Source organism: Equus quagga, chromosome 1, assembly GCF_021613505.1.
Source record: "Equus quagga isolate Etosha38 chromosome 1, UCLA_HA_Equagga_1.0, whole genome shotgun sequence".
Taxonomy (NCBI): domain Eukaryota; kingdom Metazoa; phylum Chordata; class Mammalia; order Perissodactyla; family Equidae; genus Equus; species Equus quagga.
In genome coordinates this window covers 84,506,239-84,519,668 of record NC_060267.1, presented here as the reverse complement: position 1 = coordinate 84,519,668, position 13,430 = coordinate 84,506,239, and the positions used below count along the sequence as shown (strand labels likewise).

At 36.9% G+C, this 13,430-nt stretch overlaps 1 protein-coding gene across 1 annotated transcript; it reads right to left on the bottom strand.

Annotated features, from left to right (window-relative positions):
* Positions 1–10,230: 10,230 nt before the first annotated feature.
* On the bottom strand, positions 10,231–11,172 carry LOC124237163 (olfactory receptor 1Q1-like). Its single transcript, XM_046656542.1, has one exon. The coding sequence runs from the start codon at positions 11,170–11,172 to the stop codon at positions 10,231–10,233; it is 942 nt and encodes a 313-aa protein (XP_046512498.1).
* Positions 11,173–13,430: the final 2,258 nt, after the last annotated feature.

Genomic DNA, 13,430 nt, shown 5'->3' with positions numbered 1-13,430 from the left:
TTCACCTGCTTAAGAGCATATTGGTTGTGAGGAAAGAAGTGGGCAGATTTAAGCATGGCTGGTTTTGGAGAGATGAAAGGGAGGGATGGCCTGGCCAATTTATGGAACTGCAGATTTGACTCTTGCTGATGTGGTGCTCTGACAGAGCTATGAACATTCTACATTCGTGTCACATGTGCTCAGGGCTTCCTTATCACCATTCCTCTGGAACCCCTCCTCAGGTCATTTATCTTCAGTTATCAAAGTGGATATAAATGAGTCACTAGGCCTGGGTACCTTCAATTCCAGAGTTTTGAAAAAATATGAGAATATTATTGTGAAATTCTGAACTTAATTAGAGACAGTGAAGTTAATTACAGTCACATTTCACTTGGTGTGCTTGCCTGTGGGAAGCGTATTGGTGTATATCAGAAAGTTAGTAGAAGAGAGAAGTTTAGGTAAATAGGGATGACAATTTCATATCTGTTCCATTCAGTGAGCAAATATAGGCCCAGAAGTGAGAGTGAAAGGGGGCCATGATTCTGCTGTTCCATATGTTAGCCCCAGTTTCCATGGGTCTCTCATAGTGTGAACATCTTATTCTGATGCATGTGAGTCAGATTTTATATGTCTTAAATGAATTTTAACTTACATTTTTCAAATGAAGTATACAGAGAAAGTGTAAGCTAAATATTTTGCTGCATAAAACAAGGAAGGGGAACTATTTCAACGATGGAAAAAACAAATTGACTTAGCTTTTTGGGAGCTGAACATTGGCTCATATTTTGTTAGCTCTTAAGAGATTTACAATGATAATTTTAAAAATTTTTACTGATGTAATTGACATATAACATTGTATTAAGTTTAAGGTGTACAATGTGTTGATTTGATACATTATACATTGCAATATGATTACCACTGAAGCATTACCTAACACGTCTATTACTGAATCTTATAATTATGTTTTGTTATTTGTGGTAGGAACAATTAAGATCTAGCCTCTTAGTAACTTTGCAGTTTACGTATAATTTACTATGCTGTGTATTAGATTTCCAGGACTTACTTATCTACTAGTTGCAGATTTGTACCCTTAAACCACATCTCCCCAATTCCCCCACTCCCTAGCCCCTGGTAACCACCATCCTACTCTCTGTTTTTATGAGTTAAGATTTTTTAGATTCCATGTACAAGCAATATCATATAGTACTTGTCTTTCTCTGTCTGACTCATTTCACTTAGCATAATGCCTTCAAGTTTCATCCATGTTGTCGCAAATGTCAGGAGTTCCTTCTTTCTCATGGTTAAATGATACTTCATTGTATAACACATCATCTTCATCAATTCATACATTGACAAACACTTAGATTGTTTCCACATCTTGGCTATTGTGAATAATGCTGCAATAAACATGGGAGTGCACACATCTTTTTGATATCCTGCTTTCATTTTCTTTGGTTATATACAGAAATGGGATTGCTGGATCATAGAGTAGTTGTATTTTTAATTTTTTGAGGAACCTCTATACTGTTTTCCATAGTGTCTGAGTCAATTTACATTTCTACCATCACTACCCAAGGGTTCCCTTATCTCCATATCCTTGCCAAGATTTGCCTTTTAGATGAGAGCTGCTCTAAAAGGTGTGTGGTGATATTGTGATTTTGATTTGCATTTCCTGATGATTAGTGATGTTGAGCACCTTTTTGTGTACTTGTTGGCTATTTTGATGTCTTCTTTGGAAAAATGTCTATTCAGTACCTCTGCCCATTTTTAAATTAGATTTCTTATTGTTGTTGTGTTGTGTCAGTTCTTTGTATATTTTGGATATTGGTCCCTTATCAGATATACGGCTTGCAAATATTTTCTCCCATTCCATAGGTTTCCATTTCATTATTTCTTTTGCTGTGCAGAGCTGTTTGGTTTGATGTAGTCCCACTTGATTTTCGCTTTTGTTGTTTGAGCTTTTGGTGTCATAACCAGAAAATCATTGTCCAGACCAATGTCAAGGAGCTTCTTCCCTATGTTTTCTTGGAGTTTTGTGGTATCCGGTCTTATGTTTAAGTCTTTAATCCAATTTGGTTAATTTTTGTGTATGGTGTAAGATAGGTGTTCAGTTTCATTTTTCTGTATGTTGTTATCCAGTTTTCCTAATACCATTTGTTGAAGAGACCATCATTTCCCCACTGAGCGCTCTTCATTCCTTTGTCTAAAACCAATTGACAAAGGTAAATGGGTTTATTTCTGGAGTCTTGATTATATCCCATTGATCTATATGTTTATCTTTTTGCCAGTACCACATTCTTTTGATTGCTGTAGCTTTGTAATAAGTTTTCAAACAGGGACACATGAGTCCTCCAACTTTGTTCTTTTTTTTCGAGATTGTTTTGGGTATGCATGGTTCCTAGCAATTACATATGAATATTTGAGTCACCTTTTCCATTTCTGCAAAATAGTCCCTTGGGATTTTGATAGAGATTGTGTTGAATCTGTAGGTCAATTTGTGGTGTCTTGCCATTTTAACAATACTAAGTCTTCCAATCCATTACTTAGGCTATATTTCCATTTATTTTGGTCATCTTTCATTTCTTTCAGCTGTGTTCTGTAATTTTTAGTGTACAGTATTTCAACTCTCCAGTTAAATTTATTCCCAAGTATTTTATTCTTTTTGATGCTATTGAGAATGAAATTATTTCTTAATTCCCATTCAGATTATTCATTGCTAATATATATAAATACAGCTCATTTTTCATATTGATCTTGTATTCTGCAACTTTTCTGAAGATTAACTATATTCATTTTTTAGCTCTAACAGCTTTTTGGTGTGCAGTTTTTAGGATTTCTATTTGTTTGATTTTATAATTTCATCTCTTTATTGCTATTTTTTATTTGGTGAGAAATAATTTCTTGGTTTCCTTTACTCTTTGTCCATCATTTCCTTTAGCTCCTTAAGCATATTTAAGACAATTGACCTAAAGTTTTTGCCTAGGAAGTTCAACGTCTGTTTTTCCTCTGTAATAGTTTTGTCAATTTCTTTTTCTTACCTCTGTAATAGTGTATTTTCTTTTTTCTCTCTGTGCTTTGTTACTTTTTGTTGTAAACTGGACATTTTGAATAATGTGATGAGAAAAAAAGAGGGAAAAGAAAAGAAAAAGTTATTCCCTAGGTCTCTGAAGATTGGCCCTTTGTTAGAACACTACTTCAACACTTAGCCAGGCTTTTTACAACTCTGCCTTAGCTGGTACTTCCTGCATGCTCTGAGCCTAAAGACCAAGAGGCGAAAGCTTATGTCTTCTCAGATCTTTTCTGAGCGTGTGTCTGTCTCTAGGCATGCATATGGTTTTCTAAGTTTCTTGACTATGTGGTAGCTTTAAAAGTTCCTATTCCTCCCCTTTTCTACCCCCCACCAGTCTTACTTTCTGAACCATTCAATGTGTATGTTGCTTGCCCCAACAGTTATTTTTGCCCTAGTTAGGGGAGCCTATTCATTGGCTTTCTTTCTTTTTTTGAGGACCTTTTATTGGTCTTGCCCTGATGGAGATCCAGGTCAGATACAGCAAAGGGAAGTTCCTGTGGCAGTCCTTTGGGAAATCACAGTCAGGTTAAAACAAACACACTTCCTTGAGAACAAGGTTCACACTGCTCCCCCCAAGAACCTGGTACTTGCTGTGGGAATGCAGGCTGTTGTGACTAAGACCAACTAGGGGGTTGAGATGAGTAATTTAAAATCCCACAATGATCTTCTATCTTGTTTCAGTGACTTTTCTCCTGGCTATGTGTTCTTGTTATTGGTGTAAACCTTTACCTATCTTCCAGAGTTCCAATAAGGTTGATTCTGATGGTGGTTACCAAGTCTTTTGGTGTTTCTAGGGAGGGACTACCCCTGGAGTTTCCTACATTGCTATTTTTTACTGAAATCTCTCAAGGTCTTTTTTGCTCCAAATGGCTCTGTTGGGATTCAAGGCCTCCCAGTCTAAACTGCTTGTCCTTCATTGCAACCTGACCCATCTCCCCACTGAGTTATTTAATTTGATTCATTACATGATTGAACTAGAGTTCTTTCCTGAGTAATTGTTTTTCTCTTAGTGGATAATTGGTAGGCTTTTATTTTTGAATGCTACAGATTTAAGAAATAGTTTTGTTGCCTATGATGGTTAATTTTATATGTCAATTTGACAGGCTAAAATGTGCCCAGATTAAATATCATTTCTGGGTGGGTCTGTGAGACTGTTTTTGGATGAGATTAGCATTTGAATAGGTAGACTCAACAGGTTGTCCCCAGTGTGGGTGGGCCTCATCCAGTATGTTGAAGGCCTGAATGGAACAAAAGGTGGAGGAAGGAGGAATTTGCCCCTGTTTTACTGTCTCATTGCTTGAGCTTGGCCATCTCATCTCATCTTCTGCCCCTGGACTGGGATTTACACCATTGACTACTCTGGTTCTCAGGCTTTCACACATGGACTGAATTCCACCACTGGCTTTCCTGGGTCTCCAGTCTTGTAGATAGCAGATCTTGAGATTCCTCAGCCTCCATAATCATGTGAGCCAATTCCTCAATATCTGTCTACATATATATATCTACCTACCTACCTATCTATCTTTTATCTATACTATTGGTTCTGTTTTTTTCCTGGAGAACTATGACTAATACATTACCTCTGTACATGTCATGCTTTTTAAAAAAATAGGCTTATTCTGATATTTTTAATGAAGGAATATTTCTGATACAAATAACCATAGCAGAGTTTTTTTCATTACCCAGCTTCATTGTCAATTCATTGCAAATATTGTATCATCTCTACTTCTGTCCACTCCTCTCCTTATTGCTTTGAAACAAATTCTAGATGTCATATCATTTCAACAAAACATATTTCAACACCGATCTTCAAAGAATGAGGACTTTTAAAAGCATAATCTCAATTCCATTATCATGCCTGAAATTAAAAAATTATTTTACTATCATCAAATGCTCAGTCATTGTTGAAATTTTCAATTGTTTCATAAATATAATAAAATGTTTTTTATAGTTTTTAAAAATTGGGGCTCAAATAAGATTCACAAATTATTTTGGTTATTTAGTCTTTCAGTCTCTTTCTTCTCTATCTCTTTCTCTTTTCCTCCTCTTCTCTCTCTCTCTCCCTACTCTCCTCTGTCTGTTGCAATTTATTTGTGGAAGACATTATGTAATTTTCCTGTGGAATTCTCTACAGTCTGGATTTGTCTGATTTTATCACTGTATTATAGTTTCTTTGTGCTCTGTATTTTCCTTAAGTTGGAAATTGAATGTAGAAGCTGATTGATCAGATTCATTTTTGACTTTCTGAAAGGGGAGACTACTTCATAGGTGGTGTTGTGTTCTTCCATCAGTGGGAGACATAATGTCTGGTTGTGTCACTTTTTTGGTGAAATTAGCATCTGTTCAGTATCTAGGTCTATTCATTAGAGCAGTAATTAAAGCAGAGATGTATGTGGATAGGCAGGAGTGAGGAGTCAAGTGGAGGGAGAAAAAACAGTCTAAAATCCAGGACTGTCTGCTTAGAGTGAAATTGGTAGAAATGTGTCACATCCAATCATTTTAAGTCCCTTTATTTCCTACCTCAAATTTTGGGTGGGAGGGCATTTGACAATGCCATTAGCTTGTATCCACTGGGGGAAGGATTCACTTCCCCAAAATGACTAGGGCTGTTAGAGAATCAAATAGATCCTCTGCAAGGTGGGTGAACACTCCAACATTTAGAGTCTGGGATAGGAGGTAGCAAAGGAAACCAGAAAGTGGCCATTAGCAGGAAGAAAGCAGGTAAATTTGCTATGTCAGAATCCTGGAAGAAAGTATTTCCAGAATATAGGAGTAGTCACTCTCTCAAATGTAGTTGAGGGGTCATTATTGAGAACAGATAATTGATTACTAGATTTGGTAAGATATACATTATTGGAAGCTTTGATAAGAGCAGTTAAGTGAAATGTTAGGGGAAAATTTCAATTATGGCCATTTTATAACAAAAATGCAAGAGAGGAAGTGGAGGCCATGATGATAGACACATCTAAAGTATAGATTTTTGAGGAGGTAGACAAAAATTTGTGAGTAATTTGAGGAGGACATGAGTCAAGAGAGAATTTCTTCTAATTTTTGTAAAGACTGATGACATTAAGCATGTTCATTTGCTGATAGAAACATCCAATATATAATGAAAATTAATGATTCAAGAGAGAACGTAATTAATTAAGAATAAAGCCCTTGAAAGGCGATGATTTTATCTAGAAAATGAGCCACTTCTTCTCCTGTAACAAAAAGGAAGTCAGAGTATGTGGATTCAAATGTAGGTGGGCTGGTAGATTTGATGGAGGGAAGATGACCTATACTTGAAGACACTTCAGCTGACAGCGGTGTGAGCAGGATTGCTTTAGAGAATGTTAAAATAAAATATGTAAAATATGACAGAGTTTGGGAAAGTGAAGTACTAGGAAATATGATAGTAAGCCACAACTTTGCCAATATCAAGTGCCCATTTGGGTATTTTGTTCTCAAGCTTAAAGTAGTCAAATCAACATGATGGGGTGATATTCTCCAATATTCAGGTAATCAAATACAGTCACAAATAAGCAAAATGTTGGATTTACCTAGGGCTGGGGTTTTGCCAGTAGAACAAAAGGGGGCAAAGGAATTAAGGGTGTTTACAAGAAGATGGTTACAATTCTGGGCCATAAACTGTATTGCTGTTAAGGTGAGAAGGAAGGGCATAAATTAGGTGATAGATAAAAAGAATTTCAAAGGATTTTGGATCTCAGTGGTGTCAGAGAATTGTTGGTGTTGGAGAACTAAATTAAATAAAATGAAAGAATAGGTGCCAATAGGAAGGGAGATGTTTAAAACTGAGATTTCACCAGTGGTGCAATTGTTTGTAATGGAAAAGTCTAAGATGTGACCTTATGAGTGGGTGGCTGAGATGGGTTGAAGGAAAAGATTGTTGAAGCTAAACAGGTCAGGGACTGAGAATACAAATTGTTATGTGAATAAACCATTTATATGAATATTGGAATTTCCAAAAGTGATAATTAAATTGTGATGGAGAGAGTTAGATAATCAGATGCTGAAGGTATCAAGGAGCCAGGGAGAAATACCAGAAAAAATTCTCTTCCTTATTTTTTTAAATTAAATTTAATTTTTTAAATAAAAATTGTAGGGGCCGGCCCTGTGGTTGAGAGGTTAAGTTTGTGTACTCTGCTTTGACAGCCAGGGCTTCATGGTGGATTTAAAACATAAGAGCAGGAATTTAAAGACTGAGAAGAGAAAGTATAAGCAGCCTAAATGGTCAGTTATTGAAATCAACCAAGATCTCTAAAACAAATGAACCTGGGGCTGCTGGGTGGCCTGGCACTTTATCTAGTCCCGTGGCTGACAATGTGTTTATTTGGGATAGTCTTTGAAGTGGATGCCTCTGCAATAAAAGCTTAAGTCAGGAAATTGCATTACAAAAAGAAAAGCTGACTGTCAGAGCTTAGGCTACAGTGATCTTTGACAATTATTCAACTACTCTCTGTCTCAGTTATCAATTTGTAAAGATGAGAGAAACAGAAGGTACAATTTAGGGTTGTTGGAAGGATTTGATGAGAGCAATATTGTAAGGCACTCATAACTGCGACCAGCTATGGTAAGTAAATATATATGTATTCTATTATTATTATTAATAATACTCTTATTACCAATAGAATAAAGATGAAGAAATAATGGTAGAAGAGACAAGGACAAAGAGCTGCTAGATAAAGTTTTGGATGTCTAAATGTGTGTAAAGGCTATTGATGAAACGAATAAGGTCAGGAATTAATCTATCTCATTCTTTTTATTGACTGCACAGAGATTCGTAGTATACGAATATTGTATTGGTTGGGATTTCCTTCCAAGTTCCCAATAAAAAATAATCCAAAATCTCAGTGGCATAACAATAGACATTATTTATCAGTCAAAAGTCTACAGGCTGAAAGAGGCAACTGTGCTTCAGACTCTAGGTCAAGTTCAGGACTGTTCTATGTATTTCTCCTCTGAGACTCAAGCTAAGGGGCTCTAGTTACGTGGGATGAGCTTTTCTCCTCATGGTGAAGGACAGAGCTCAAGAAGGCAAACCGAATGATCTAAATCCATTCAAAGCTTTTCATTGTGGGGAACATTTAGTATGCCTGTTCATAAACTGCTGGCTAAAGAAAGCCCAAAGTCAATGGGATGGAGGCATATATTCTGCCCCCAGGGAAGCCATGACAAGGACAGGAAAGGAAGGACAAATTGTGAACAGATGATGCTATCTAGCTAACTACCAAACACAATGAGGAAAAATTCCATTAGTATGCATGAAGATTATTTCTAATGTTTTGCTATCATAAACAACGGTGTATTGAACATAAAATATGTGTGTATATTCATATATATAATATATATTCATTCATGATATATATTCAACTGTGAGGTAAACTCCTGGAAGAAGAAGGGTATCATCTAATACAAAATTTTTTGATAGAATTGCCCAATTTCTCTTTAAAAATATTGTATTCATTTACTCTCCTGACCTTACCTTACTTTCTTCACCTTAAGAACGCTCTTTGAGTGGGAGCAGGGAGTATTCTTAGAAGAGGCCACAGTGTTAAGAGATGTGGCTAACCAGTGGTAAAGAATAAAGAGGGTCAGAAATGGAACTGCCACTGAAGACAGAGAAAGGAGGGAGGTGGATGAAGGAGGCAGGAAAGATGACGTAAGCGGAAGCAGTGGAATCTAGAAGAAAATTGTTGGGTATGGAAGATACTTTCTGGCAAATGTGAAGAACCAGAGTTAACTAACCAAAAGCTGGTTTTATTTCCTTGTGATTGTCACTTTATAAGTGCTGAGGCTACCTTTACCTTGGAAGAATTTATTATCCTAGTGTAGCCAAAGACTTAGGAATTGTAGCTTCTGAAGCCAATGTCAATGGTGTAAATTTTGACCAAGATTTATATCTAGATTACAAGAAAAACTTCTAACTCAATGCACAAAATTACCATAATTTTAGCCCCTTTTCAGCTCCGTGTCATAACCACTCATATCCTATAACAGAAACTTTATCCAGACGGATGGACTAAATCAGCCTGCCCTTGCAACTTCTGCTCCTTGACCCGGAAAGCCTCTCTTAACCTTTTCCTTTTGATCCTACACCTACGAAACTGAAGAATTGACATTTTAATAGGCATCTTGGATCTTAGACCTTTTCCTCACGTCCAACATTTATTGGTCAGCAGACAAATATCCAGTAACGGACAAGTTCTGCATCTCACTTCTGGAAAAGATCAGAAGCATGCTGAGACGAAAGGAGTTTAAATGGTGCAGCTAATGAAGGTTAAGAAAATGTGAGCTGGAGACCTGTGACAGTGCTTAATTCCAGAACATCTATAACTCCTGACCCCATAGTGGAAATTTGTCTTTATGTCCATTTTCCCATATTGAAGCAGTTTCCCCATTTTATTTGTCTTGGTGGAGGGCAGAATCTCCCTCCGACTTACAGAGCACAAAAGCAGCAGTATTGCTCTCCTTGTTTTCCCAGGAACCAGAGCATGGGTGAGTGACCCAAGACTTGGCCAATCACATGTACCACCTTAGTTTGAATCTAGAGGTGTTGCTGCAAAGAATAAGAAGTGGGCAGTTCTTTCTGGAGATGATCACATCTGGTTTTCAGGCCTCCAAGGGCTATGCCCAGTGACTATTGTTTACAGTGTTGGTCGGGGTACAAGTGTCAGTGAACAGAGTTTGGTGGCTAAAGTAGTGACCTCATCAGACCAGTTCTAGGATATGGTTTTCGCTATATGACCTTTCTTATTCTTGTCCATTTTATTGAGTCTGGCTACTCAGCCTTTTTAGAAATTCGTGAGTTCCACATCTACTTTCAATAAACTTACTATATCAGTGAATCAACCGAACAAAAAGAGTTGATTTCTATGACCTGCATCTAAGAACTCTGAGAGTTACAACCCTAGTGTTTAATGGTAGGCCCCAAGAACACTCTAAATTATAATTAAATATATATAAAAAACATATATATATATATATATTATATAATACTAAATATATAGTTTTGTGTGCTTTGGGTTTAAGGGATATCTCAGGACAGTATCTAATGAGAAAATTCATTATATGTACCTAATTTAGATATTTATGAGACATTCTAAAGGAAGCAGATCTGTGAAGGACATAAGTGTTTCCCCAGAATCATAGTTACAACTTGGAACTATGTTTTTGGGTTTTTATCTAAAGGAAGAAGTCCATATTCTGCACATCCATTTCCTGAAGGTTCCTTTGACATCACCATTTCTCAGGCTATAAATGAAGGGGTTCAGCATGGGGGTCACCACTGTGTACATGACTGTCAGGATGCGACCACTGGTCACTGAATAGTTGGAAAGGGGTTGGAAGTATACACATGTGAGGGTGCCATAGAATATGGCCACCACAATGAGGTGGGAGGCACAAGTAGAAAAGGCTTTCCACTTGCCCTTGGCTGAGGGACTCCGGAGGACTGCTGAGATGATGCAGGCATAGGAGGCAATGATGAAGGCCAAGGCTCCATTGATGACAATGACACCTTCTGTGTGAATCATCAGTGTGTTGAGGTGAGTGCTGGAGCAGGAGATCTTCATCAGAGGGTAGAGATCACAGAAAAAGTGGGGGATCCTGTTATCTGCACAGATCAATTGGCCCATGAGGAAGGTATGCAGCAGGGCATGAAGATGGGAAAGGATATGGCACACAGCCACCATCTGTGAACACAGCATTCTGGTCAGGATCATAGGGTAGTGGAAAGGGTGGCAGATGGCGATGTATCTGTCGTAGGCCATTACAGCCAGGAGGAAGTTTTCCATGGCTGCAAAACAAATGAAGAAGTAAGTCTGGGCTAAGCACCCCATGTAAGAAATGGCTTTTGTAGGAGAGAAAATGTTTTGCAACATCTTGGGGACTGTGGTGGAGGTGAAGCAGATATCTGCCAAAGCCAAGTTACTGAGGAAGATGTACATGGGGGTGTGGAAGCGTGGAGTAGAGGTAATCAGTATGATGATGGCAAAGTTTCCAGAAATGTTGATTGCATACATGAATAGGAAAAGAAAGAAGAGTGGGATCTGCTCTTCTGGATGGGTAGAAATGCCCAAGAGAACAAAATGGGATACACTGGTCCAGTTGGTATTATCCATCTGTTTCCATAAAAACAAAAAATTATTTTTATAGGCTTGAACATCTGAGCAGGCCATTTAGTTACTGTCACTTTTGTGCTCCAATGTAAACTACACATGGTATTGGTAAAGCAATCAAGTACTTAATTATTTTCCAAAATAACGAGGTATGGATTTTCATGATCACTATCACCATAGCCAACATTTACAGAGCATTTATGATGAACCAGAGACTTTGCTGCATTATCACATTTAATTCTTACAATAACCCAATGAGGTAATTGTTGTTACTATTATTATTACTATTATATTATTACTATTCCAGTTTTACAAATTAGAAAATTGAAGCATGAAAAGTTTAAGCTCATAAAGAGCAAAATCTGAACTTAACATCCATATTTATCTGGCTTTCAAAACTGCTAGTGACACAATATAACATACTCTCCAAATTAAAACCAAGACAACTGACTCATCGTAATAACACTTGTTGATGGGCTACATAACCAAGGAATATTCCTGCTAAAAGGGATTTCAGAGGTCATTTGATCCAACAATTTCTATTTTGGGCAATGCATTCCCCTGATGGTACTCAAAGACTTCTCAAAGAATACACAGATACAGTATTAGGAAAATCAGTTTCTATATTCTCAACTTCTATATTTCTCTTTTCTAAAATCATTTATCTTCAAGATGTCACCTTATATATTATCCTGTCTCCCACTTAACAAATGAAAGACATACTTTCACCCATCCCAAATCTTACTAGATGCATTGACTCAGGCTATGCAAACCTCAAAGTAGTCAAATGGAGGGACGCTTGGAAATGTTAAGAAAATGAGTGACTTTATTGACCAGACAACTCCACTTTCAGATCAGGGGATTTCCAATTCTTTGCTCTCAAATAGAATTGAAGAAGGAGACCTAATGTAGTTGTCAGCACATCATTAAAAATAATTTTTGATAATATGCAACACTAATTTTTGTCATATTACTTGGACAGCACTCAAAGGTGAAATAATTTACTGTAGTGAATTTTTTTCAATTCCAATTTACTTATGTAAGTGAACAGGTGCTACATTATAACACTCAAAAATAGCTATAGCATAGATTCTGATTTCTGACTCATTCTAGCAATAAGTGATACTCATTTATGGATACATGAACTAATTGAAAAAATTGCTCATTACAGGCCTTTAAATAAAACTTTATTATTTAGGTTTAATAAGTATTTTCAAAATTTGTGATATATTGGGTTGAAACATATGAAATTGTCATGTTTATAGGTCAAAAGAGGTGAACACTGGCAAATTCATGTAACTAATAATTATATGATTTTGATAGGTTGTTTACCAATAATAATTAATATGACTTTTAACACTTAAACATATATTCAATTTTTCTTTGAGGGAGATTAGCCCTGAGCTAACATCTGCCACCAATCCTCCTCTTTTTGCTGAGGAAGATTGGCCCTGAGCTAACATCTGTGCCCATCTTCCTCTATTTCCTATATGTTGGGCATCTGCCACAGCGTGGCTTGATAATCAGTGCATAGGTCCCCGCCTGGGATCCAAACCAGTAAACTCCAGGCTGCCGAAGTGGAGCATATGAACTTAACCAGTTGGCTGTGGGGCTGGCCCCCATAATTCAATTTTATATACATTTTTGTTGCAAATAAATATGATAGGTGATTGTGAAAGATTTTCATGCATAAAAATATATTACAGTAGGAAAAAATTTATGTAGGGGAAGGAGAATGGAAATACATGTTTAAATTAAAAACAAATGATGTAAAAAGTATGAGTATTAAGGATGACTATGTTCTTGCATTAAAAAAATTTATTTATTATATTTTTGGTGAGGAAGATTGTCGCTGAGCTAACATCCGTACCAATCTTTCTCTATTTTGTATGTGGGATGCCACCACAGCATGGCTTGATGAGCAATGTGTAGGTCTGCGCCTGGGATCCAAACCCGTGAACCTTGAGCTGCCAAAGCCAAGTGCATGAACATAACCACTATGCCACTGGGCCAGCCCCATGTTCTTGCATTTTTTAAAATGGATGATGTGACTTTGGCAGGGATGGATATGTTTATGGAATAGATTGTGTGATGGTTTCATGGTGTCTACTTATCTCTAAACTCATTAAATTGTATACATTAAATATGTACAGCATTTTGTATGTCAATTACACCTCAATAAAGTGGTTTTACAAAGAAATAAAATGGATGATGTGATATTAAATTACCCTGGTGTTTAGATGCCATTGGATACATTTTAA

Excerpts from the sequence above, each read along its gene's own strand:
- LOC124237163 (XM_046656542.1), bottom strand. The coding sequence starts at position 11,172 with ATGGATAATACCAACTGGACCAGTGTATCCCATTTTGTTCTCTTGGGC.